Below are 26,707 nucleotides of genomic sequence, written 5' to 3'. Positions count from 1 at the left end.
AAACTGTAGCTTACATCATGAGATGATCCACAATATTTCTTTGTTTTGCTTTTTTTCTCAGAGAGGAAGCTTCACGTGGAGGGAGCGGGACTTATTGTACTGATTGATGGGCTCAATGAGGCAGAGTTCCACCGGCCGGACTACGGAGACACATTGACTTCCTTCCTGTCCCAAAATATCCAGAAATTTCCTTCCTGGTTGAAGGTCATTGCCACTGTCAGGACCAGTCAGCAGGTATACACACGCAAACAAATAAAAACCCACAAAGATGGAAACAGATCATTAAGCCACGTATTTAAGTACTTTAACATAAACTGTGCAAGTTCCAGATGTCCTGAAGACTAGTGAGCCAAAGATTTACTTAATAGTAGGATTCACTAAATGTGTTCCATCGTTGCTGTCAATGTTCCTTTGTTAGACTGGAACTACAAGTTTACACTCATGCAGCCCTGGCCAACATGACCACAGGCTTCATCATTTTTCATGATTCTTCATTTTTCTATCTCAAGTAGCATTTAATAAGGATAAAAGCAAATGTCTAAGCAGTTATCACATCAGTTAACACTTAGCTAAAGAGACAAACTTAGGCTTTGTCCACACCATCAAATATAACATTTATTTGTTATTAACATCCTTCTCCTTTCCAAAAAAGAAACAGTCTCTGTCCAAAGAAATGCAAACCAGAATAACACGGTGACAGCTAACTACACACAGGGTACAAGTGGTACATATCCGGCTCATTATTGTATAAACCACTAGTTTTGACACTCATTTTCCGATGCTTATCATCTTGCTAGTGTTGCCATGTCAACAATAGGGGCGATTGCCTCATATACTGATACAAACCAAGAAGATGGCAGCATACGGTCTGATGTGGCAAACACCCCCACCTCCCAACCCACCTTTCTTCACCATGACCGTAGTTTTCGAGAACAAGGTTTGAAAGCTGATGTTTTGTGCAAACACTGAGAAAACAGAAAATTCTGTTTGTCAAAATCTGACTCAAAGCATTTCTCTCTACTTTGCTATCCATTTGTCCCTCCCATCTACGCTGCCAACTGACAAACAAGGGCTTTGGTGTACATTTGGTCCTGAGTGGCCGTGCTTGGAAAATTCCAGGCTTACGATAGCTGTGCTTATAGATGTTAACTAAAATCTGGAACATTTTCTCATACTGAGTTGTTTTAAGATGTTCCATAATGCTTTATTTTCCTCCTTTGGTTGTTTTTGTTTTCATGTCAGAGAAGAACAACTGTGAAACCATAAGTGCATTGACCTGTGGGGTTGTTCAAGTCTCTTGTGGGCAAACAAAGTTGTTTTGGTGCAAAGAGCTGCTCGAACTAAAAAAAAACTGCTTTTTGCTTTCTATAAGATTCACATCATTCTTACAAGTTGTTCATAACCTAGTGGAATTTTGTGGCTTTAAGTAGTTTTGCTTAGTACTAGTCTTTACAGGGCTTGTCTCAATAAACATTTTTCACAGAAGACATTTTGACATGTTATAACAGGAAAAACACAGTTTCATTAATGATGTCTGTATTCCAGTTGAGCTCAGGTCCTGATGTTTTTCATACTGCTTCTTTGTCAAGATTTACTGTAGCACTAAGATGAACTTAACCATAATTAATGTCAATCATTAAAGTGAAAATATATATAAAATGAAACAAGTTTAAGTTATACTTCATTCAACAAGTCTTTCTTTTGCTACTTTTGATGTGAAAACATTTTTTTGCTCTGAAAATATAAGCAGGTATATAAGTAGGCAGCCAAACAGAGTCACACTTCCTTAGCATACCTGTGAATGTTTGCTTCAGACTGTTACCAGAAGTCAGCTAAGCAAATTGAAGAGGTTCAGCAAGAAAGGCTAATGCTAACTTATTTAGACCGCTAGCTAGCTGCAACAGAGGCTGGAAATAAGAAGCTCCTTTGTCTTCCCATCTTTTAAAAAAGCTACAGCTGGAAAATCTGTCCTTATTATCACTTTACACTACTTATCTGATGTTCAAATGTATGACAGCTCCATAGCCTGTTCACCATGCTTTAGATGGCATCTGAAGCTAATTTACATTGAAGCTAATTTTTACAGTGCTACTATAAAACACAGACAGGAGTGAACGTTGCTAAGTGTTTTCTCAGATCTAACTTAATATGTTTATCTTTTTATTCGATCAGGACATTGCTCGTTCTCTACCTTTTCACCGAATCTCTCTTGATAGGATGGAAGAGAACAGCGCCATAGACCAGGACCTACAGGTAAAATATAGATGGACCGGTTTGTCCCTCTTTTTCACTGTCTCTCTGTCTGTACATTTGTACTGTATCTGTCCTGTTTTGGGTCTTTCAGGGTTACCTGATGCAGCGTATCCACAGTAGTGCAGAGATCCAGAGCAACGTGTCGCTGAGCAATGGCCGCCTTGACAACACGGCACTGACCAAGCTGATCAGCCATTTGAAGAGCCTGAGCAGAGGCTCGTATCTCTACCTAAAACTGACGCTTGACTTGATAGAGGGAGGATACCTCGTTCTAAAGAGTTCTAGCTTTAAGGTGAGGATGGGGTTGGTGTGGAAGAATAGACGGGTTTCTGTGCAACGTCATCATAAAGGTGCAACAAGGGGGCAGAAAGCAGTACTCAACTCAGTTTGTTTAAACAGGTGTAACAAGCTGAATAAGATGAATGGACATTGCTCAAAATTCCAAGGAGAAGATTGCGATTCCAGTTCAGTAAAAGAGGTCATACGAGTTCCAAAAAGTGTACAGTGCTCATGCTTTGTGTCAAAAGGCAAAAAGGAGCTTCAGGAATGGCCTGCAAACAGATTCTCCTTTATAGAAACACTTATTCTGACATTCTCAATTATGCATATCAGGCCATGCAATTACTCACTGAGAGATATGGCCGCTAGCTCAGTCTCAGACAGTGACGGGAACTGAACATTAGAAGCTTGGACCATACCATTTACGTCCGTAAATCAATCATTATGGACTGCCATGAAATTTCTCTCTACTTTGTATGGTGACAGTATAGGAGTCTTGGATCAAATAATTTAGATCCTGCCACTATTACTGCCAATGATAGCTTAAGGTCTTTAGTTCAGTAGGGGTAATTTTTGTTACATATGGCAGGTTGTAAAATATAAGTCGTGAATGTTATTACACCTCGAGCCCACTGAAACTTACATTAGCACCATGCTTCTGATAATATCAGTTAAAGACAGGCAGAAACACAACCAACCTTGAGAAATCTGTTAGGATCTTTTTTCAGAAATATTGTCAGCTTATATTTTCCACAAGTCTGTTTTAAAACTCTGAACTACTAGATAATATTTTATGATTGAGTTACTTAATTACTGAGTCAACAAGTATTTACAAACAATGAAAATGTACATTTGGTAAAGAAGTTAATTAAAATCCAGACTGCCAAATCTTGTTTTGCTACTGCCAGTTTTTGTTTTAAACACAACAAACCTGTCTATAGAGGGAATATTGGGGTGAAGTAAAAGTATGAAGGAGGATCTGGGGAGCGCTAAATGTTCTGAATTTGTTTGTTTGTGTTTGTAGGTGGTTCCCGTGAGTCTAGCAGAGGTGTACTTGCTGCAGCTCAACATGCGGTTCCCCACTCAGTCATCTTTTCAGAGAGTTGTGCCTCTGCTTAATGTCACTGTGGCCTCACTGCATCCACTGACCGATCAGCAGGTTTGCACCAGCTCTATTTGTGTGTTTCACAAGGTCCAAATTTGTATTTGTTTCTCACTGCAAACCAATAAATCTAACAACTTGGTTTAGCCTTGGCTTTTTTTAGCATGATGCCTGTTTCTAAGTGCTAGCATGCTATCAAAGGAATTCCAGTGGTGAACAACTTTCAGCATGCTAATGTTAGCCCCATCGCTGTTTTTAAAAAAAGTCTTCATTGCTCCTCTTCTTTTCTCATTCTTCAGTTGTTTGAGGTGGTGAACGCTGGTTCTCTCAGTGGTGGAACAATGCAGTGGGCAGAGTTTGCACAGCGTCTCGAGCATCTCTCGTCCTTCCTGATACGGCGAAGTGACGGCAGCAGGATGCTAAACCACGCCTCTTTCAGGGAGTGGCTGGTGTGGAGAGAGGAGGAGCAGGATGACAGGTTCCTCTGTGACCCCAGGTAGGGCTGGGCGATAATTTGATCTCGAATCGGGATCGCAATCAAATTTTGATCGATCTCGATAATCTGCTCGTGACCTACATTCGATGTAGGTTGTGTGTGTTCCTGGTCAATGTTTAATAAAGAGAGCAGCACCTCCTCACTGAAGCAAGCGAGCGAGTGTAGCGCACCGAGTTCAGAGCAACATGTTTCCTGTGTGTTTCTTATACAAGTAAAGGCCTCGGTATGCCTCGGAGAGCCCTCTCCGTTGACGGAGACCCTCCCGGAGAGGCTCTCCGTCGCTTGCGTGCGTCGGCCAAAATTCTTATCTATCCGTCGAGGGGACGGAGACCGCAAGGGTTGTGATTGGTCAGCTAACAACATAATTGTAATCACATAACGGAATCACTTTTCCGGTTTAGCACCTTCCTCTCAGAGCAACAACACCGCCATTTTTGAAAGAGTTTACTGTGTGCTGGTCAACATTTGGTCAAAATTATTTGCATTTCAAAATCAATAAGCTCCAACTCCAACAACAGTCTTTCTCTCTCGCTCGCCATCGTTCACTGTGAGGAGTGGAACAGAGCCGGAAGGTAATCAATCAACGACTTTCACGATAGACGTCGCGAGATTGGGTCGTTTAACGTAGCGACGCCTACTGATCGGGAGGTGAACTGCCTTGCGAACCTGACAGCCCGACGGAGAACTTCGAAAGGACGGAGAGCCTCTCCGTGACTACGGAGAAGCATACTGAGGCCTTTAGTTTACTATGTTTGTGAGGGATGTCTACACATCAGCTGAGACGTCGGGAGAGAGCTCCCGAACAGTAAGAGAGACAACTGCTGCTAGAGAGCAAACAGTTGACCGGTCAGATATAGGATTTTAATTTAAAATACCTGTTCTGTATTTATCTGAAACAGTTGTATAGTGTCACATATCATGTTAAACTTTGACAGAAAATAAATATTTAATTAAGAATTAACCTTCTGATATTATCAAATCTCAATTAAGAGTAACAGGGAATATTTAAAATTTACAAAACTGTTATTTGTTTTATATCGTGATATATATCGATATCGACTGATATAAAAAAAACATATCGTGATGTGACTTTTTCCCATATCGCCCAGCCCAAACCCCAGGTATGCCAGCACTAAGGAAAAGCCGCAAGAAAAGAGGAGCAGAGGGAGAAATTAATGATATCATGTGTATCTGTTTACCTGCAGGAGTGGCCACACTCTACTGGCCTTCTGGCTCTGCAGGCAAGGGGGGAAGCTGAGCCGACAGCAGACACTGGAGCTGGGACATCACATCCTGAAAGCTCACATCTATAAAGTATGCCCTAACACTCAAACACATGATTTATTTATTTTTTCTTGACAGGTTTTCATTGATGTAATGCATCCTTGGTCTAATCCTAACAAACATGAATGAATCCCTAAAGCTCATCCTATAACCTAATTCTAAGCCTCAAAGACCCTAAACTTGTAAGGTTCACCAATTTGTACCCAATGAAAATGTCAGAACCTGTTCATATAGTGGACTCCTGTTTTTTGTACCACACAAACAAAAAACTAAACCAGACACACACGCACGCACACACACACATACATATACACACTCACACAAATGTCTCCATATATGGACTCATGTCAAAAATAGACATGTGCAAACACCTGAAGGAAGAAACAAACCAGGATGGCTGTGAGCTCATTAGGAGACGAACATGGAGAGGTATTTCTGCCATAAATTGCACCGAACACAAGATTAATGGATGGACAGTTTTTATTGTCCAAAGCAGGAAATCTCCCGACTTGTCTGGGGTGAAGAATTAGCTATTAGCATTTAGTGATCTGATTGGAAATCTAAATTTTAAAAAGGTGATTGATGGTTTTTCAGAAAACTTGATGAGACACTGTTTCTGTGTGTCTTTTTTTTTTTTTCAGAGGTCATTTTTGCAGCTATTTCTCAACTGCTGTGGCTACATTATTATCCATTTGATCAATCACTCTCAGCAGGTGGGAGACAGCAACACAGTTACATAGGCCATTGAAGAGGGGTACTTACTGGCCTAACCTGGATTCAAGTGTTTTGGGGTTTTTTTTGTTTTTTTTTGCCAGATCATTTGATGGTTGGAGGCCTGTGCACTCAAAGTACCAGCCATTACTAAAATTTTTGCCAGGGAGGAGAGCAAAAATATGTCCATGAACAGAACAGTTAAAGCTGCCATGTTGATATTTAAGGTCTGTTCATTTATTCACAATGAAAACAAGATTCCATGACACTAGAAAGACGCTGATTATTATGTTAGTCTAATCAAAACTGGACTTTAAAAAAATAAATAAAACCTTCTGTACATATTCTATAGTTTCATCTTATTACATATTTAGGCACAAACAGTTGAACTTACGTGTATATTGATGCACAGTTTCTGGTCTCAGATGGTTGAACACGTCTGAAACCGTGACTGAAAAACAGCCCATTAAGACTACGTGTCAACTCACGATCACTTAAGGCATATACAGACTGTCCCTCTGCTCTAATAACAGCCTGGTTTTATAACTGCTGCATCATCTGACAAAATCACCATTCAAATAACTTAAAGGCTTCTCTGCACTGAATTCAGTTCCACCTGCACATACAATGAGTTCCCACAGAGAAAGTTCAAAGCTCAAGGAAGTCTTAACTGTTTTCTGACACAGTCCACTGCAGCATGCCGTACTTCAGTCAAGAACACGATTCCCCTCCTATGTATTTATACCGGGATGAGGATAGTGTTCCACTTAAATGGCCAAGTTGTAGCTTGACTTAGCTGTACATGTAACAGTGCTGACTGTCAGGTCATGCATCCACCGTAATGGATCAAAGTGGACTCTGATCTTAAGCTCGACAAACAGATCAGGTCAGTTGTTAAATCGAGCTTTTTCCAATTGAGGCAGCTGTCCAAAATAAAGTCAATCCTTCCAAGGCAGCTTTTTGAGACAGTACTCCACGCCTTTGTTACTACTCGGCTGGACTACTGTAACGCACTCTATTTGGGGGTTACTGCTTCCTTCATCGCCTGTCTTCAGATGGTTGAAAATGCTGCTGCACATCTTTTAACTGGCACGTGTAAATGTCAGGTTGTTTTTAAGGGAGGACCCAGGTGCAGACGGGAGGCAAAAATAAAGTAAACGGGTTTATTGACAAAATGATATAAACAAAAGGCGCAGCAAAGCTGGAATGTCAAAAAACTAAACTGGACATAAAACTAGAAAACAACAAAACATAGCAAAAGGACAGACTAGGAAAAACCAGGGACCGGGGAAACAAGACTAGACCAGGGGACATAACAAGACTCAAGACAAAAGTATCGAAGACCAAGGTAGGGAAGGTAATGAAGAGGATCCGGCAAGGAGTGGTTGAACTAGACAGACATATATACTGGGGAGGTGATTACTGGAGTAGGACTGGTGGTTGATTGGAAACGGGTTGCAGGTGAGTGAATGAGAGCAGGAGAGAGACTGAGGAGAGAGAGAGAGATAGCAGAACACAGGGGCGAGAGAGAGCACACTAAGGGAATACACAAGGAGAAAATAAAACATAACTGAATACTGAATAACAGAACTATAATGAAACAAAGACTAAATCTAAATACCGAAAACACAAAGTACTGAATAAAGACACCAAACCAAGTACAAGACACAACTTAAATTCCAGATCCTGACAGTAAATATGAGCATTTTAGCCTCACTCTGCTGCCCATACACCCCAGGATCCATTTTGAAATTATTTAAATTGTTTTTAAATCCCTCAATAGCCTTGCAAACACCCACTCTCTCAGGTCAGCTGACCGGCTGCTCCTGAGTGTCCTGAGGCCTCTTCTCTCTCTTTCTTCTCCCTCCAAAAAAACGCATATTTTTTCCTTGGCTTTTAAAACTATGAGACGTTTTTATTTGTTTTTCATTTATTTTATTTTATTGTTTCTCTTATTGTATTTGTGATTTACTTATGCCCTTACTTTAGTTAATTATTTTTATTTCATTAATTATTTTTATTTATTGCAATATCCTGTGAACCTTTTATTTATGTGTCTTTATGTCTGTATGTCTTTATTTATTCTGTACAGCACTTTGGTCCACTGTGGTTCTTTGAAAGAGCTTCACAAATAAAGTTGGATAGTTGGATAATGTCTGCAATAAGCTGCTTGGTGGCACTGTCTTTAGGAGTTTAATAAATATAGGTAGAAATGACAGTCACAAGTTAAGTCTGTGCCATATTTCTAAATGCAAGTGTAGCTTTTACTCTGTTTGTAATGTGTCTTATATACACATGTATATATATATATATATATATATGTGTAATAGAATATATAATGATAATTAGACTTGCAAAAAAAATTAATAACAATAAACAGTGCTGAAAAGCACATGTCCCACTACATGTGTTCTGGTACTTTGACAAATAACAAGTGGTGTAGAGCAAAGTATACAAGACGATCTGGGTATTTCGATATATTTTTTAGTCATATTAGATTATGTCCACCTCTAAATCTCCACATATCTTCAATATGTGCACCACATTCAGCAACTGGGCTGAAATTCCATTTTTATTTTCCTACAGGCAAAGACACAACCTGCCTGTCTTACACTGACAAGTACCAGTTGCCTCCATTGATGGGTTGGTTAGGTTCACACATGAGGTTTGATGCGTTAATATTGTAGAAATATTTGCTGCCTTTTGTCAATATGTGACAATGTGCAAATACTGATTTTTGGGTCAGTTGATTATAGAAAAGTAATCTTGCATATTTATAATACTGAGTGTTTTTGCTCTTTACTGGATGCTTTGTTTTAAAATAAAATATTTTCTGTGCATAATGTTGAATGAATGAATCATTCTGAACTTTTTCTAAACATGTACGTAGATTGAGCCATTTACAGGAAGGTTAATGATATTTTGTCAATGGGATTTTAGAGAGCCAACAGACCTCTGAAAGTATTGTACAAAAGTAGCGTGAATGAGTGCCACGCATGTACCGCTCCAAATAGTAACGTCGCTGTTTGTCATCCACTACTTCATTTATTGATACAAAAAATTTACCCTGTACGTAACGCAGGTGTTTGTGCCTGTTCTCATCCTGCAGGGTCTGAGTAAGAAGCTTGGGGTTTCCTCCTCAGTTCTTCAGGGGCTGTGGTTGTCTTACAGCACAGCGAGCCTCAGCCTTGTTCTGTCATCACTGCGCAACCTCTACACCCCCAACATCAAGGTAGCATATTGCACATACACACCAATGTTTATATGAGTGATCAGTGGACAGTAACTCAGCTCTATTTCTGTTCAGGTGAGCAGGTTGCTGATTTTAGGCGGGGCCGATGTGGATTATCGTTGTGATGTCCTCAATAACGCACCCCTGCTGTGTGTCCACGCTCATCTGGGCCACGCTGACGCTGTAGCGCTGCTGCTTGACCACGGGGCTCAGGTTAAAATTTTCTTTTATAAAAGAACTTTTTTTTTTACCTTGTTTTGCATCATTATTTCCTGACTTCACAGTTTTTACTGAAAGACTCCAACCAAATTTGACACCCGTTTTGCATTTTTAGGTAAATGCTCAGTCACATGATGGCTTGACTGCTCTGGGATTCGCTGCTGCAGCGGGTCATCTGGACATTCTCACCATGTTAAGTCAGCACAGAGCCAAGGTAGGTTTCTACCACCATCTGCTTGATGTTGTTACTGTGTAATAACTGTGTCACCCGGCAGTGATATAAAGAGTTTTGTTTTCATATTCCTACAAAATGAAATGGTCATATTAATCGCCGTTCTGTTACAAATTGTGAACTTCTCAAAACATTTTTAAAACATTTCTAAAGACAGCCCCAATGCACTTTGCATGAAGGTTTTTGTCTCATAGTTTTAATATAGCCCCAAATCCCAACAAATGTCATCTCAAGGCACTTCAAAGATACAATCCAATTCATGGTAATACAATTGCAATCCAATAAATTCCAATCCATTTCATTCCAAATTGGTCCAATTCATACAAATTCCCTACTAAGGAAACCAATGGATGCTTCGATCTAATCTTCCATCCTGAGCGTGCACAAGGCGACAGTAGAAAGAAAAAACTCTCGTTTAACAGAAAGACACCTCTGACAGAACCAGATAATTAATTTACAAATAAACAGTTTTCACTTTCTAATGAGTCATTTCTGTGTTAAGCCTCTTGAACCAACAGATTGGTTCAAGAAGTAATATATTACAATTGTATTTGATTGATGCTGCAGTTATGAAAACTGGACCATTACGCTACCTTAATTGACTGAGTCTTTGTCTCCCTGTGCTCTCAGGTTGGTCACGTGGATAGCTCTGGTCGGTCAGCGCTGGTTCTGGCAGCTCAGCGAGGTCACCTTGAGGTGCTGCGCTTCCTGTTGAAATGCACCGACTGGAGCTGCACTTCCTGCTGCAGCCAGAGGGGGGCGAGCAGGAACCAGGCAGTGCAGCAGGCTCTGATTGCAGCGGCCAGTATGGGCCAGGCAGAGGTTAATCTCACGCACATACCCGCACATTTATATACATTTGTGTGTAACTTAATTATGAAAAAACAAATTGTTATGTTGTGCATCTGTGTTTAGTTCTAATCAATGACTGATGTGTTATTGTGTAGATGGTGTCTTACTTACTGGATCTTCCAGAGGAAGATGAGGAAGGGGAGCAGAGACCTGAGATTAACATATATGATAGTCTTTGGGGAGAGACAGGTACTACAAAACCTACACAACAGATCACATACTGCAGAAATGCTACTGCAGTGTACAAATGATTACTTCTGTGCCTTTGCATGTGTTCCTAATGTTTCTAGACAACAGGAAATCATTACTTTTTATAGCTTTTTCCTGATATGATCATTTATCTATAAATGATAAACATGTGAACGTGTGTCAAATGTCACATACGTTCCATGCATGTTAGCAAGGAATAAATGGTATAAATGTAGGGCCTCGAAGTCAAAACTCAAATACAAAAGACACAGTTACAGAGTGCAAAAATATTAACAGGCTCGATCAGAGTAAAGTAAAGGATTGTTATAACAGGTGCACATTTCCTCAGGGTCTCCCAGTTCTGCTTGTGGTAGAAAGAGAAACTGTCTGAGATGATGTGACCAGTGTAGAACGAAAATGAAAAGATGGATAAAGATTAAAAATCCCTCAGAGAAGCAATTGAGCCCATCACCTCATATCCAGTCAGCCCTGAGGTCTACACTTCACACAGAGATAATGGCCTCTTTGAGGTGTCCTTGTAAAGCTGAATTGTGTATCCGATTGTGATTTAAGTCACATTAACCCCGGGTCACGGTGGAAAATGTGTAGGGTGCGTTGTATGTTACGCAGTCAGCTCATAGGATCTGTTGCCTGATTTTTAATTTAGCCGACTCATCCTTGTGATTTGAGCTGCACTCACAGTATAACCATGTTGTGAACAGATCAATCGACTGAGCTGTCAGTGGCTGCTCGTTACTGACATCTAGTGGAGGAAACTGAACACTTCATCACATTTATAACAAAATACACTTCAAACACTTTCACCACATTAGAGTGCCAGGTGTGTGCTGGTTGATTTGGCTAGCTAAATAATTGGCTAGCTAGATAATATTTACTTATTATCCTGCTGAATGATGAAATGTAACCCAAATAATGTTGTTACATTTGGCTGCACTCCTGCATATTGATTGACTGAATTGACAATGATATAAGTAATCAGGTTTCAAATAAAGTGCCTGATGAGAGTATTTCAGATAAGATTTAATTAATCCCACCGTTGGGAGAAATTTAATAGTTACAGCAGTATGACAGTCGCAAGTGGTAGAAAGTGACTAAGAGGTTTAGAATAAAGATAAAAAACTTGAGTTGTTCACATTTTAAAAGGCTTTCGTCTTACTTCCATCTGCCTCTGTGTGTGTGTCAGCTCTGACGGCAGCTGCAGGACATGGTCGGCTGTCCGTCAGCAGGCTACTGTTGGATCAGGGGGCAGCTACTGAGCAAAACAACAGGCAGGGTGTCACTCCACTCTTCAGCGCTGTGAGACGGGGCCACTGGCAGGTAAATCATAGTGTGCACGCACACAGGAAACAAATCAATTTGTCCTGCAGGGATCCTCAGTCCCCGTTTCCAAACGTGTCTCTCCATCAGGTGGTTGAGCTGTTGTTGAATCACGGGGTCGACGTGAACAGGGTGGACCAGCAGGGTCGAACAGCTCTGATGACTGCAGCCTCAGAGGGACACATGACCAGTGCCCAGCTGCTGCTGGATCATGGTAACCGCCAGTAACTAAACATACATAATTCACAAATGAAACAGATTCAATGCAAGCCTATTTAAAACAGTCCATATCCACAGTCAACTCATGTCTAAATAACTTCTCTGCTTATCAGAGTCACCAGAATCATGAATTCTGTTAATTAATTAGTTAATAAAAAATCTTGATGGGCAGAATTCCCTCTTTCCCAGTAGTTTTTTACTGCAGCATTTTTTAAGGAAGTAAATCATTAGCTGCTGATTTTTATTAGTGAGGATCTCTCCTCTCACAAACACCTGAAGAAATTTTTTTTCTTGATTAACTGCAGCCTTAGCTTACAGGTTTGAATACAAAACCTATGTAACTCACATCCTGGAGCTTTAAGTGTAGAACTGCATATGGGAATTGAGAAGGTGTTTGCAAATAAGAGAGGGGAATTTTGAATGATCATTTCCTTTGAGGGAGGAATTCCAGATTTGGAAACTGGGTACTCAAAGGGGCTTCGTGAGGAACTTGACTTTAGGCTGCTTTTATAGGTTCCACATGATTATGTTTGTTTTTATAGAAAAACAAAACATGATATTTACTTTAGGGGTGGTTATGTGAAGATTTACAGTAGACTGGCATCATCAGTCAGATCTTGGATGAACAGGGCTGTAAAAAAAAGGGGCTAAACGCTACAATTCAAGGAAATCAGAAAACTAGGCAAGATAGCTGAGACTTCTGGTGCATTAGGCATGGTGTACAAGTTGTAAGATCTCCAACCCACATTAATCAAAATGAACTTGCACCCAAGCTCCTTTAGAGCAAAAGACTTCATGTGAAACATTACGCAGAAGTTTAGAGCTTCATTAATGATAACTGAAGAGGGATTTATAAAGTACAAGGCAGAAGTCATTAGACGTTATTTATAGATTAATGATAATAAATTGCTCCAGTGTAATGTATTGAAAAAAATAACCAAGAAAGTAAATAGATCAAATAAAAATAAATAAATAAATAAAAACTGTTGGACAGTGTTTGAAATCCTCTCAGATCATCATGAATGAATACAGTGTTGTTTTTGTAGCTTAATAACTTTGCTGATGATGTCACACACACAGTTTCAGCAGGTGACACAGGTGCACCTCCTCGGTAGAAAATATGAACAGAAAATCTCAGCCAGCAGTTCAACATCCAGGCTCGGAGACACTACATTATAGGAATATATGTGTTAACTAGCACCGCTGCCCCTCCTCCTGTACTGATACCCCTCTGTCTGCAGTCTCTTTCTTTGGGAAAGACTATACTATAGGAGGTGTGGAGGGGCATGAGGACCATCACTGGATACAGACTGAAGAACTCTCAGTCTGTGGAAGGTGATGTGGACAGGGCCAATACTTTCAACCAATATTACAACAGGTTTGATAGTGTGGCTTTCACCCCCACCACTAGCTGCTTCCTATATACTGCTTCCACTGCCCAGCTGTACTTCCACCTCAATGGCAACACGCATCGCCAAGCCTCCTCTTCCGCCTGACTGTACCTCCACCTCTATGGCAGCTTCCACCGCCAGGTCTCCTGAGCCAAGCTACACCTCCACCTGTGTGGCAGCTTCCACCACCAGGCATCCTGAGCCCAGCTGCACCTCCACCTCTGCGGCAGCTTCCACCACCAGGCCTACTGAACCCAACTGCACATCCACCTCTGCGGCAGCTTCTACCTCCAGGCATCCTGAGCACAGCTGCATCTCCACATCTGTGGCAGCTACCACCTCCAGGTCTCCTGAGCCCAGCTGCACCTTCACATCTGTGGCTGCTCCCACCGCCTGGCCTCCTCAGTCCAGCTGGTCCTCCACCTCTGCAGCAACTCCCACCACTAGCCCTCCTCTGTCCAGCTGTACCCCCACCCCCATCTCTATGATTGATAGCAACATCACTCCTGTCGCCATCCCTCCACTACAACCTCTGTATCTAACTATAGAGGAGGTTGGAGCTGAGCTCAGGAGACTTCAGTCAGGGGGGGCTGCAGGCCCAGATGGAGTCTGTTCAAGGCTTCTGAGGGACTGTGCTGGCCAACTAGCAGTCCCTCTTCAGAGGCTTTTCAATATGAGCATTCAGATGGAAAAAGTCCTGGTGGTGTGGAAAACTTCTTGTCTCATACCAGTGCCCAAATTAGGGCAACCGCTGGAGCTGAATGACCACAGACCGGTGGCTTTGACATCTCATATCATGAAGACCTTGGAGAGACTCCTTGTTCGTCGCATGAGATTGCAGGTTGCTGAGGCTCTTGACCCCCTCCAGTTTGCCTACCAGGAACACATAGGAGTGGAAGACGCCATTCTGTAGATGTTGCATCGGGCATATGCTTATCTGGATGTGCCTGGTTCATATGTGAGAATCATGTTTTTGACTTCTCCAGTGCCTTTAACACCATACGGCCTCCCATACTGAAAGACAAGCTTCTAGGTATGGGTGTGGCCCCCTCCCTGACATCATGGATTATAGACTATCTGACTGCCAGACCACAGTATGTCAGGATGGGGAAATGTGTTTCTGGAACACAGTACTGGGGCTCCGCAGGGTACTGTTTTGGCTCCTTTTCTTTTCACCCTATACACATCGGACTTCAGGTACAACTCACAGTCCTGCCACATACAGAAGTATTCTGATGATACAGCTGTTGTGGCATGTGTGCATGGTGGACAGGAGAAGGAGTACAGAGACCTTGTGGAGGCCTTTACTGACTGGACCAAAAATAACTGTTTGCTCCTGAATACCTACAAGACCAAAGAGCTGGTGGTCAGGAGATATAAAACTCCATATCAGTCAGTCTGCATTGGTGGAGGGGAAATATAGAATGTTCAGACCTGCAAATACCTGGGGGTGCTGCTTGATAATAAACTGGAGTGGTCTGCCAACATGGAAGCAGTGTACAGGAGGTGCCTCTTCTTCCTGAGACGGCTCAGGTCCTTCAATTCTGTAGTGACATGATATGCATGTTTTATCACACTATCATTGAGAGTGCACTGTTCTATGCTGCTGTCTGCTGGGGGGGTTGCACTACAGACAAAAACTGTAGGTACCTGGACAGACTGGTAAAAAAAGGCCAGTTCTGTTGTAGGCAGAAGGCTGGACCCTCTCAGTGCTGTGGTGGAGCAACGGATGAGGAGGAAATTGTATTCTGTTTTGGAGAACAATAAACATCCTCTCCACAGCATCCTGGCAGGACAGAGGAGCAGCTGCAGTGAGAAGCTCATCTCTCTGCGCTGCAGGACTGAGAGGTTCAGGAGGTCCTTTGTTCCCTCAGCCATAAGGCTTTTTAACAGTGAATGCTGAGTTCTTCTCAAATTGATTGATTTATTTATTTGATTTATTTATTTAGTCATTTAATGTTATTATTATTAGTAGTAGTAGTAGTATTTTTTATTAGAATTGGTATTACTGTATTATTGTTGATAATATACAATCATTGTAAATATTTATAATTTTATTTGAGCTACTTGACTAATTTAAATTTCCCCCATGAATAAAGTATTTTTCTATTTCTATTCTATTTCTATTCAAACACCATATAAAAGAAGAGTGGGGATATAAAAATAAGTATTAAAATAAGATCCTCCTCATTTCAACTTGACACATGAGTACCAGACTAAAGTGATGAAAAAGTATCAAAGTGTACATTATAAAAGACTTAGTTTAGCATTGCGATACAGGTAACCCCTTAATTCATTACTGACATTTTTGTATTGTTTGTGCTAAATCTTGCTGAGGATCTAGCCATGATTTGAATATCAGTTTCTTATTTGAATTGAACTGAATTGAATTCATTTGAAGTTGATTTAATTTAATTAAACTGACTGATACTTTATTAATCCCAAAAAAGAAATTATAGTCTTGCAGTAAAAATAAACTGTGACTCTGACTGAACATAGAGGTGGTCAGTATTTTCTCTCATGTTCACCAACTTGTCCTGCATTTTTCTTTATGCAATCAGCTCCAGGGGCTCCAGAGCAGTCCCCAGCACAGAGCCAGCCTTCTTTATTTGTTCAGTTTCTTTGAGTCACTGGCTCAAATGCTGCTGCCCCAACAGATGGCAGCATCACATACTCCATCACGTACTTATACAGGGTTCCCGCGGGGTCTTAAAAAGTCTTAAAAGCATTGAATTTATGAATTTGGAAATAATACCTTAAAAAGACTTGAAAAAGTCTTGAATTTTGATATCTGAGTCTTAAAATTTGTGCAGTAACTTCTCTGTATCGCATTCTCCTCAAACGTTTCATTTGTTAACTAGGCTACTATTATTTTGAAAAGCCTAAATAACGTAGCCTAAATGAAGAGTGGCGGAACCAATCATTGAGAACGCAACGCTGCCGCTACCGCTCCGCCCCGGGTCCGATCACATTGCTACAGCACTGACACAGACCACAGCAACAAGCCAAGCAGAAGCGTGAAAAATCAAGGCAAATCTCAGCAGAAAACAAGAAAGTTTAACTTACGCCGTTATGTTGTTTTTTAACATTTGTTTGCGTTTCCTTGCTTCCCATTTCTTGCTGGGATATGGGGAAATGTAAATGTAATGAAGCGTGGCGCGAGAAATAATCATTTAGTCACTGGTTAAAAACAGTGGACAATAATGTATACGAGGCTTTTTGCACAGTGTGCAAAAAGAGGATTCAGCTTGGTACCATGGGCTTGAAGGCTTTAGTCTCACACCAAGTCCTCCAAGCAAATGAATAATATCGAAGCGAAGGATCAAACTCCTTCCATCGCCGGGGTGTTTCAACCGGCCAACGCTAGCCAGTTAGCTATTAATGTATCTGAGCTAGCAGATAACGTTAACCAGCCAACTGCTAGTACAGCCCCTCAAGTTACGACCGTCACCGCAACTAGAGTAGATCTGCGAACAGCTTTTGGGTCCACACCAACCATGAAAGCAGAGTTGTTGTGGACTCCTAACACAATCGCCAAACACCATTCATATAATGGAAACGAGGGTATTTCAGAGTTGTTTAAATGCATGTTCCCCGATTCCGACATCGCTGCCACAATTACTTGTGGTCCCAACAAAACGGCGTACATAGCCAAGTTTGGTTTAGCTGTGTATATTAATCACCGTCCGTTCTTATGTTCGATGAGAGCCTCAACAAAACGACAAATTTTTTAGTTGATTTTCATTATTTATAGTTCTCTCTACTCCCCATATTCCCAGCATGGAATAAGTAGCTAGCTAACATAACAAATGTTAAAAAACAACTTAACTGTGTCAGTTAAACTATTTTGTGGTCTGCTGAAATTTTTTTTGATTTTTCACACCTCTGTTTGGCTTGTTGTCTGTGTCTGTGCTGTGGTGTTGTAGCGTTTACTACTACTATGCTGCAATGTTTCATCAATGCTTTACACAGTCCACACTTTCATTTGTTTGAGAAATAAATTAACAAATTAAAAAAAAAAAGTTTTTCTTTGCCGGTAGGTCTGTGAAATAGGTATTATTTTTTTATAAATGGTCTTACAAAGGTCTTAAAAAGACTTAAATTTGACTTGAAGAAACCTGTAGGAACCCTGTTATAGAAGATATTAACATCTTGGTGCAAACACTGAAAAACCTAAGCTTAAAGAAAAAGTAGATTCTGTTCTGTCCAGTGTAGTTTGCTCACAGCAATTTCTTTGACTCTGATGTACGCTAAGATGACACGCTTTCTCTTTCCAGAGGCATCTCTTGACCAGACTGACAGGGAAGGCTTAACAGCACTGAGCTGGGCTTGTTTGAAGGGCCAACTCGCTCTGGTCAGAGAGCTGGTGGAGAGAGGTGCAGCCACAACTCACGCTGACCGCAGCGGCCGGACACCTCTGGATCTGGCTGCCTTCTGTGGTGACCCAGAAGTGGTTCGTAAAACGTGCAGATGTGATTGTAGTTGCCACTGTTTGAAACAAAAATGTCTCTCAGTCTTTACCTGTCCCCAAGAGACCCAGAGGACAAAGTATTATAGTACACATTTTTTTCTAGGATTTTTGATAGGTCATTTGTAGCTAACACTAAGGCTGTGAATCACAAATGTTTTTATTAGAGCTCAGCTATTGCATATTAGATTGTCAATATTATCATTCTGCAGCACTTGAACTATGCACCACAGTTGTACAGCATGTGGGTCATTGTTCAGGGAAGTCTTCATGTTTGGTTGCTAAATATTTTGTGAAATATAATGTTTGAAAAACACGAAAAGATTACCTCATCATAGTTCCTTTTTATATGTAACTTTCAGTCTGTTTGTAAATACAGAATATTGGCCAATTAATTAATATTGCAATTTTTAATTCCCTTTAATCAGTGTCAGTCATGGTCTAATTTTGATAATTAATTGATGTATAGGTTATTAATTAAATGTATTGATTATTAACGTGGGGAAAAATTACAAACGTTAATTTAAAAAATATATATATTTTCAGCTTTCATTTTAAAAGCTACATTTTGAATGCTGTAATGGGAGCAGAGACAGAGTCATTACTCTTGGTCTCTGTGCTTTCTCCACTAAATTGAAAATCTCTGCCTCCCCCATTTGTCAACTCCAGAGACAAAGGGAACACCTAACCCTTACCCTAACCCCCTTGCTGCTCCCACAAGGCACTGCCTTATTTTGTGACACGCATCAAAGACGCAGACCTAACTAATCAATGAATAGATGTGTTGCTAACTGCAATTATAGTCAGTTTTAATAGATCAAATCAGTTAGTTGATACAGCCATAGTTGATACTGAAATGAGGGTTATTTATTAAAAGCAAAAGTTAGAACATCTTGTGACATGACTCCTTACATTTATCAATGGAAAATAAATTGTATCATTAAGACGTTCTAAATATGGCTCACCTTTGTGTCCATCCTGATGTTAGGTGCAGTATCTGGTGGATCACGGGGCGTCAGTGGAGCATGTGGACTGCAGTGGGATGCGCCCTTTGGACCGAGCAGTTGGCTGCAGGAACACTTCAGCGGTCATCGCTCTTCTTAAAAAGGGAGCCAAAATAGGTAGGTATATTTACATATATTATATGTAAATATACTATATATTTTATATTATATATTTACACTTTATTTTTTTTGAAGTTGCATGTGAGTGGGGAAGAAGGATAAGAGTGATGGCCCACCCGAGCGGCAATGTTTGTTGAGACAAAAATGGAAAGTTATTTCAAGGCAACATTCATGCTCAGTTCTGTTAACCTGTTTTGGAATGGAAGCGCTAAATGCAAATGTTAGCTTGCAATTGTTACAATGCTAATAAAAAATTTTATAATAAAAGGGGGAAATCAGCAGTACCCTTAGTGTCCTGCACCCTCACTTCTCAGAGTGTAAATCTTTGGCACATAAACCTATTATTTTTTAGAAATGTATTTAGATTTCTCATAACCAAAATCTTCATATATAAGGGCTTTTACTGACCAACGACATGTTTTCCCAAATATGTTCCTTAAAAAATTTGGATAGAATGGCAGAAATGGGTGAAAACACAGTGTACCACAAATAAATTAGATGAACTCAGTATTAACAAGCTACAGCATGTCCGTGTTTAACATTTAAAAAAATAGATAGAAAATAATAATATTAAGTTAATGACACAAACAGACCATTAAACATTGTAAACATTGATATCCATTAATGTGCGTGCATGTGTGTCTGTTTAGGACCAGCAACATGGGCCATGGCAACTTCTAAACCAGATATCTTAATGGTTCTGTTGAGTAAAATGATCCAAGAAGGAGACAAATTGTACAAGGTAACAAACAGAAGCCTATTCAACACACAACACATAGTTTTTTGATATGGTAAGTAATTTTTTTGTGTGCATTTCTAGCAAGGTAAGGTGAGGGAAGCTGCCCATTCCTATCAGTCAGCCCTCCAGAAGTTTCCAGGAGACGAGCTAAAAACCTTCAAACAGATGAGAGTGTGTGTGCTACTCAACCTGTCACGCTGCCGCCGGAAGATGAATGTGAGTCTTTGTCTCCTTCACTAAAGCATATTATATTATAACCAGTAAAATTCTTTATGTAATGCCAAGGAAGTTGTATTTTTCATTTCATTTGGAAATCTCATCTCATAATTTTCTGTCTTCTTGAAGTACCATCATGAAATCTTTTTCTTACTCAGGACTTTAATCTTGCTGAAGAATTTGCTACCAAGGCACTGGAACTAAAAGCCAAATCCTATGAAGCTTTTTACGCCCGTGCCCGTGCCAAACGAAGCCGCAGGTAATCATTGTGTCATTAGAAATAGTCAATATTAGCTGTTCTTCTGTTTTTCAGCCAGTAGCACAAGTTGCTGATCGACAAGAAGTCATAAGCTCTCTGAAAAGGCTGTTCTTTTGTCATCTCTCCAGATCCTCCACAGTGGTGATTGATTAATTTTAAAAGTATTGTTTTTTTCTAATTGTGATCAGTTTGCTTTGGTAATAGCAAGTTCATATGCAACTAATGTGGGAAAACAAAAATTAATCAAAATAAAAAACATTGCATGTTTGGAGTCGAAAAGAAAATCAAGTAGGGCCAGTGGTGAATAGGTCATTTCTTGGGTCTCAGTTATTCACTGTAATGACCTCTAAGCCTGATGACTGTATCAACTTATTAACAAGTTATAACATTATATATTATAACTCTAAATGTATGTGGTTGTAAATCAACAAAAAAGGATGAAAATCTTAACTCTTCCAGCTGACAATCCACTCATTATTGGTCCAACTTCATTAAGTTATTAACAGTGAAAAAGTATTCAACAATGAGATACTTTACGCATTTGGCAAATAGTGAACCTGACCTATTGAAATGTTTCTTACAAGAAACTTCACTGGAAAGGGTTTTGAACTCATTGTTAGAGGGTGACATAGTCAGGTCTGTTATGGCCTTGCCCATCCAAGACCTATATTATAGTAACCAGTGACAAGCGGTCAGGAGAGGCAGGCGAGGCAGAGCCTCACCTGTCATCATGGAAAAAATATATAACAAACAAATAAATGAAATGGTTATATTTATCAAATGGTTTGAACTATAAACTGATTTTCCATTTAACTTGAAAATCTTGATTGTTTTTTATTAAAAATCTCTGAATTTTCACAATTTGGTTCAAATACTGGGAAGAGACGCATACTGAAGCAGCAGCAAGCTGAGACTCACCTTGGATTGTGCAATCCCTCACAAACTGCTCTGCCATACAATGAGAGCATGTTACTGTCTCCTTGTATGTCGCCAAAAAAATGTTTCAAACACTTTTAATATATGCCCCCTGACTTTCCATAGTTTAGCTGATTTATATAATCAGCGATCTTACAACGGCAGTGAAGAGGCACTGGGTGAGGCACTGGGTGAGGCAGGCAGTTCTCTTGCCTCAAGGTAGGGGACACTTGTGAGCCCAGAAATTCTTCTGCAGAGTAAGTGACAGCGAGCTAGCAACAATCTTAGGATTGAATTTTCCTTTTTGGATCTCTGAAAGCAGAACTTCAATCTCAGAGCCCATAAAGTTGTTCTTTTTGCTCCTTGATGCCATTCTCATGACTCAACACTCAACACTTCCTGGCACAGGAGAAAGGAAGCGTAGCCTTATATGGTATTATTTTGGAGTATGCAAATTTACTATCCTCGTGCATGTGCACTCAAATACGCACGGGTGGGATTCATCATTTACGCAGGTCGTTTACACACTTTTTCCTAAGTTAAAAGCGTTTGTTAAATCTGACGTGGCGTGTTCGTACGAGAAAACTAAGAGAAATTTTGAATAAAAATACAAAAATGTTCTTGCATGAGGCCCATTGTGTTTGTTGGAACCTCTGAAAATTCTGTTTTTGTTAATGTCTCCCATTCAGAGAGTTTCATGCAGCACTGGACGACCTGATTGAGGCCAGCCGCTTGTGCCCATCAAACCGAGAGATCCAGCGTCTGCTGTGCAGGGTCAAAGAAGAGTGCCGGCAGGCAGCTCAACAACAAGACTCTCCTCCTTCATCTCATCATGTTTATCAACAAAATGTTTCCATGTCTATCAGCGAAACCAGGTGCAGGGATTCAGGTTGTCTGCAGGTGCAGGACAGGGAGAGGCTTACAGAGGAAGAGGAGGAAGTGGACAAGGATGAAGAGGGGAGTTACAGGGAAAGGGAGTCCTCCTCGCTTCAACCTTTGCATGCAGTTCAGTGTCTCGAGACCCGTTGCCGCTCGGGAGGGCCATCACCCTCATCCCTCTCCCCCACTCACATGCATCATCACCTTTCCAGTCCCACCCACTCAGCGGGCTTCTCTTCCCCTGGTCATTCTGCACCTTCAGCTACTTCCCCCTCCTATCCTAATTTTAGCCCTCCTTCCTCCCCTATACAACATCAGCAACGAGCTGGCCCAGTGTTTGAAAGTATGCCTGCACTGTCAGAAAGTGGTGGAATGCACCTCCACCCGCAGACTATCTCAGCCCTGCAACACTTTGATCAGAATCAAGGAACACAGCAGAACCACTTTCTACCCAATCAGAGGTCCCTCCAGAAGCAGAATCCTAGCCAAGGCCAGTGGCTTCAACAAGCAAAAGTGCAGACTGTCAGAACCAGTCAGCCCATTTCCTCTGTCCAATCCAGCATAGCTTTGGGAAGTTCTGCCTACTCCCAGTTTGCTCATCTGCCCCAAGAACTAGCAGAGCTTGGGGAAGGCTTTTGCCCAAGCACCTTAGATGTAAGGCCGAGTCCGCAGGTCCAGCCTGCTCTTAGCTCCGTAGCATCATATGCAATAGATGATGAGGATGTTGACCTTGTTTGCCAGACGAAAGCTACATCTGCCTTTGGGAGAGGTTCAGGAGCAGAGAGGGCGGGGTTAAACCGTTTTGTGCATTCCCGAAGTCGCAACCAGTCCAAAGCAGCTTACTACCCAATGGAAGTTACAGAGGCAGAAATGGCGCCTCCTGAAAGGCTTCAGTCATCGCATGATTATCAGTACCACAACCAGGGTGGGCTTCGTCGCCCACTCACTGCTCACCCAACCTCCTCCGCTCCGCCACCTAGGCCTCTCATTCACTCCCAGAGTGTCAGTGTCCGTTTCTCCTCCAGCAGTGGCAGCCTCACAACTGGACATTCACCTAATCATGGCTCAGGCTTCAGGACTTCTGCCTCTGCCCAGCACATGGATCTACCTTCAGATTCTGTGGGTGGTGTTACTGGTTATCATGATGATCTTTTTCTCGTTTCCTCTCCCCAGTCAGAGACAAGCATGGCAGGGGGCGGGACCTATCCTGGAGAGGCAGGACGCTCATCGAGGAACACGCCTTTTATGGGTGTAATTGATAAGACTGTGAGGGTGCACCAGCAGTATCAGCAACAAGTTCCTTCAAGTTCACCATCCTGCCTCAGCCCCTCTCGCTCCTGGGCCGTGTCTTCAGTGGACACCGTCGTCACCTCACCCAGCAAAAACCCTGCCAACCACGGAGGCTTCGCTCCCAATCACCCTTCATCCATAGCCTACTACAACCGCAGCAATAACAATGCCCACAATGGTCACCTCCTCCATGACAACCAACCAGACTTCTATGAGGTGGTTCCGGGCAACGGTCGGCAAGGTGAAGGCTCGGCGCCGTTTGCTTGTCAGAATCAGTTCTACATGGATGTGAAGGTGGCCCGAGCGCTGCCAGTTATCCATAGCAGCTCTGACAGACCGACTGAGAGGAGGACAGGTCCCACCTCTCCTGTCAAACCAAAAAGACCCTTTGTGGAGTCAAACGTGTAGGGACAAATAAAGAAGATAAATAAAAGTAGTTTAAACAAAGTTATGTACTGGTATTGTCGGAAATCTATCGGGACTATGGAATTAATGCTCTACTTGAAACAAACTAGTTCTTATATTATACAGAAAGGCGAGTCAAACAAATAGTTCAAATGGGTGTAACTGCACACACTATGTTTCTTGATGAAGGTGGCACTTACCGCAATTGTATGACATTGTATGTATTCAGTAGTTCTCATGGAGAGATAAAAGTAGTTGTTTGAGGAAAAAATAAGAACTTGAGAGAATACATAGTCAGTTGCTGCACTGAAGTACTTGCTGCATCGTCAGTTTCAGAGACGAGCACAGACTAAACTCATTTATTAGGCTGATGAAGTTTAAAGACGCGTTATCCTTTAAAGGCTGGGTCTTCTCTGACCAACAGAAAAGCTACTGTGGGAAGTAGAGTAACTTAAGAAATTCTAACCCGCCTTTTGGGATGATGAAGCACAAGGAGGAAGAGGAAAATTTTGGGAAATCTGAAATAAATACACAAAAAATTAAATCCTCACTTCCCTTTGCCGTTGATCTCTGACTTAATTGCGCCTCAGAACAAAAGGTGACATCTGTTGAGACAGGAGACCCTTTCCTGCTGCCGAAGCCTTTAATGGATATTCTTGTATAATGTATAAATGCTGAAATGACTTCAAATGAATGGATGGATCCAGACTCTACAAGTTGTGCCAGTGACAGTCAGTGACTCAGATACCAAGCCATAGTTTTAGAAACTAGGACAATGTTTAAAAAGCACTGACTTTCTGTGCATAAAACAAAATTAGATCATATTTATCTTCCTTAAGTTATGTCTGTATTTAACTGTACAAATGGTATTTTCTCTCCATAATGTATATTCCTTTTTGGTTTTGCCCCTTGTTCATTTTGGAAAGTTTTACTCAGATAATAGAAACTGAGAATTGAGAGCAAGTTTTAAAGCTTGGTTTGGGGTGACCTTTGTATCAGTTAACATACATCTGTTTACATCATTCTGTAAATTTGCCGTTTAATTTTTTATTTTTTTCTTGTTGTCTGTTTGTTTGTTTTGACTCTGCTTTAAGTAGAATTCTACTGCTTAATTTTGGTTTCTTTGTCTTTTTTTGTTTATATATTCTTCTGTCTCTTATGAAGGCTTTTTTTTAATCCTGAAGTCTTAATGGTTCTTATTTATGCAAACCAAACAGATTCCATCTAATATAACTGGGCTTTTCACACATTGGCAAGATGATGCAAGTTCCACACTTCTGCTGCTGTCACTAATTCAGCAAAAAAAAACTGTTTGACTATTGCTAATCTCCTCCTTGATAAGGAACTAAACCTTAACATCAGCTCACTACTTTGGTTTAATTTGTTGTAAGTTACATAAAAACGACAAAAGAGTAAATAATATTATGTTTAGTATCTATGTATATATGTTTTTTAATAGGTGACAGACCCTTTTAGAAGGGAGAGGGTTCACCTGGAAAGTCCCATCATGTAAAACCCAAATTAATTTTGTTGTGATATGATCAGACCAAATCTAGTGTTTGTATTTCTGACAGAATACAAGAGCAGCCCTAGACCTTGAGTGCATGTGACACATCTTGTTTGCTCGCCTGATTATTTTGTGCACACAAAAACAGACATCAATAAACATACATCGAGTATGCACAGCAGAGGGGTCTTTCACGCTAATACCAGCATATGCCAACAAGGAGGCTTGACTTCTCTTGAAAGATAAACGTGCTCCTCGTCTCACAATGGCATGGCAAAAGCAGAATACTGTCAATATTTTAGAGACCCTCCAAAAGTCTATTAGTTATGTTTTCAGGAGGGCTCACAGTCTTATTAAGATGAGCCAGTCCTCCTTGTTTTTCACATGATGGTGTCGGGGTAAGACGCTGCTCTGCTTTGCTGACTGACTCTGTGTATTTAGTGTTATTTTTAATAGCGCAAATCAACAAAGATGCATAAATTAAAATGAAAATAAAGAGCAAATAAATTGTATCTTGTGAACTCACTGTAGTAAAACAAGTCCCTTAGGGCCTCCATATTGACAGGCTCCTACTGAAGGGCTCTGAATGTGTCAGACAGCACAGGCAATTGCTTATGACTGGAAATGAGACTCTGCCCAAGTACGTCACTTTGAAACTGTACAAAAAAGACAAGACAGATGGTCGTAGATTTATCAGTGGTTTCAGGGTTCTAATCTAATTGTCCTTTCCAAGGCATTATTTCCAAACAAATCGCTTGTATTCACAAAATGGGACTGAAAATGTGTTTTCTGCTCACAAGTGCTTGATGTTATTTCCTTTTTTTATGTTTTCCAACGTATGAGCATCTTGGTTGGAGAGTTTCTGGTGCTGATGGAACCTCTGACCTCTCTGACCACTGCCCTTATCTCTTACTGCTCAGGAGTTCCCAGCTATGAAAAGAGGTGGTAAAACCCATTTTCATGGTGCAGCTGCAGGAAATGGAAAGTCATTTGTCCAGTTAGAGTGCTAACATACAATAGCAAGTTAGTTGAATCTTTAAGACTTGTTTAATGTGAGAAAATGATCATCGAAAAGTGAGTCTGTGGAAAGAGGTTGTCATAGTGCATC

The 26,707-nt window shown here is 40.9% G+C and overlaps 1 protein-coding gene across 1 annotated transcript in view; it reads left to right on the top strand.

The window, feature by feature from the left end:
* tanc2a (tetratricopeptide repeat, ankyrin repeat and coiled-coil containing 2a) overlaps window positions 1-25,268 on the top strand; it is a 49,654-nt gene extending 24,386 nt beyond the window's left edge. The window contains exons 9-27 of the mRNA XM_075454944.1: window positions 62-234; window positions 2,173-2,253; window positions 2,345-2,545; window positions 3,557-3,691; window positions 3,934-4,130; window positions 5,336-5,444; window positions 9,235-9,357; window positions 9,433-9,570; window positions 9,692-9,790; window positions 10,439-10,630; window positions 10,756-10,849; window positions 12,054-12,187; window positions 12,278-12,401; window positions 18,075-18,250; window positions 19,254-19,386; window positions 20,040-20,131; window positions 20,210-20,344; window positions 20,503-20,603; window positions 22,208-25,268. Of these exons, the coding sequence (XP_075311059.1) occupies window positions 62-234; window positions 2,173-2,253; window positions 2,345-2,545; window positions 3,557-3,691; window positions 3,934-4,130; window positions 5,336-5,444; window positions 9,235-9,357; window positions 9,433-9,570; window positions 9,692-9,790; window positions 10,439-10,630; window positions 10,756-10,849; window positions 12,054-12,187; window positions 12,278-12,401; window positions 18,075-18,250; window positions 19,254-19,386; window positions 20,040-20,131; window positions 20,210-20,344; window positions 20,503-20,603; window positions 22,208-24,095 (4,325 nt within the window). The 3' untranslated portion in view covers window positions 24,096-25,268. The remainder of the gene's footprint in view (window positions 1-61; window positions 235-2,172; window positions 2,254-2,344; window positions 2,546-3,556; window positions 3,692-3,933; window positions 4,131-5,335; window positions 5,445-9,234; window positions 9,358-9,432; window positions 9,571-9,691; window positions 9,791-10,438; window positions 10,631-10,755; window positions 10,850-12,053; window positions 12,188-12,277; window positions 12,402-18,074; window positions 18,251-19,253; window positions 19,387-20,039; window positions 20,132-20,209; window positions 20,345-20,502; window positions 20,604-22,207) is intronic.
* The last annotated feature ends 1,439 nt before the right edge of the window (window positions 25,269-26,707 follow it).

This window comes from Odontesthes bonariensis, chromosome 21, assembly GCF_027942865.1.
Source record: "Odontesthes bonariensis isolate fOdoBon6 chromosome 21, fOdoBon6.hap1, whole genome shotgun sequence".
Taxonomy (NCBI): domain Eukaryota; kingdom Metazoa; phylum Chordata; class Actinopteri; order Atheriniformes; family Atherinopsidae; genus Odontesthes; species Odontesthes bonariensis.
The sequence above is the reverse complement of the archived record's forward strand: the minus strand, read 5'-3'. Positions and strand labels throughout refer to the sequence as shown.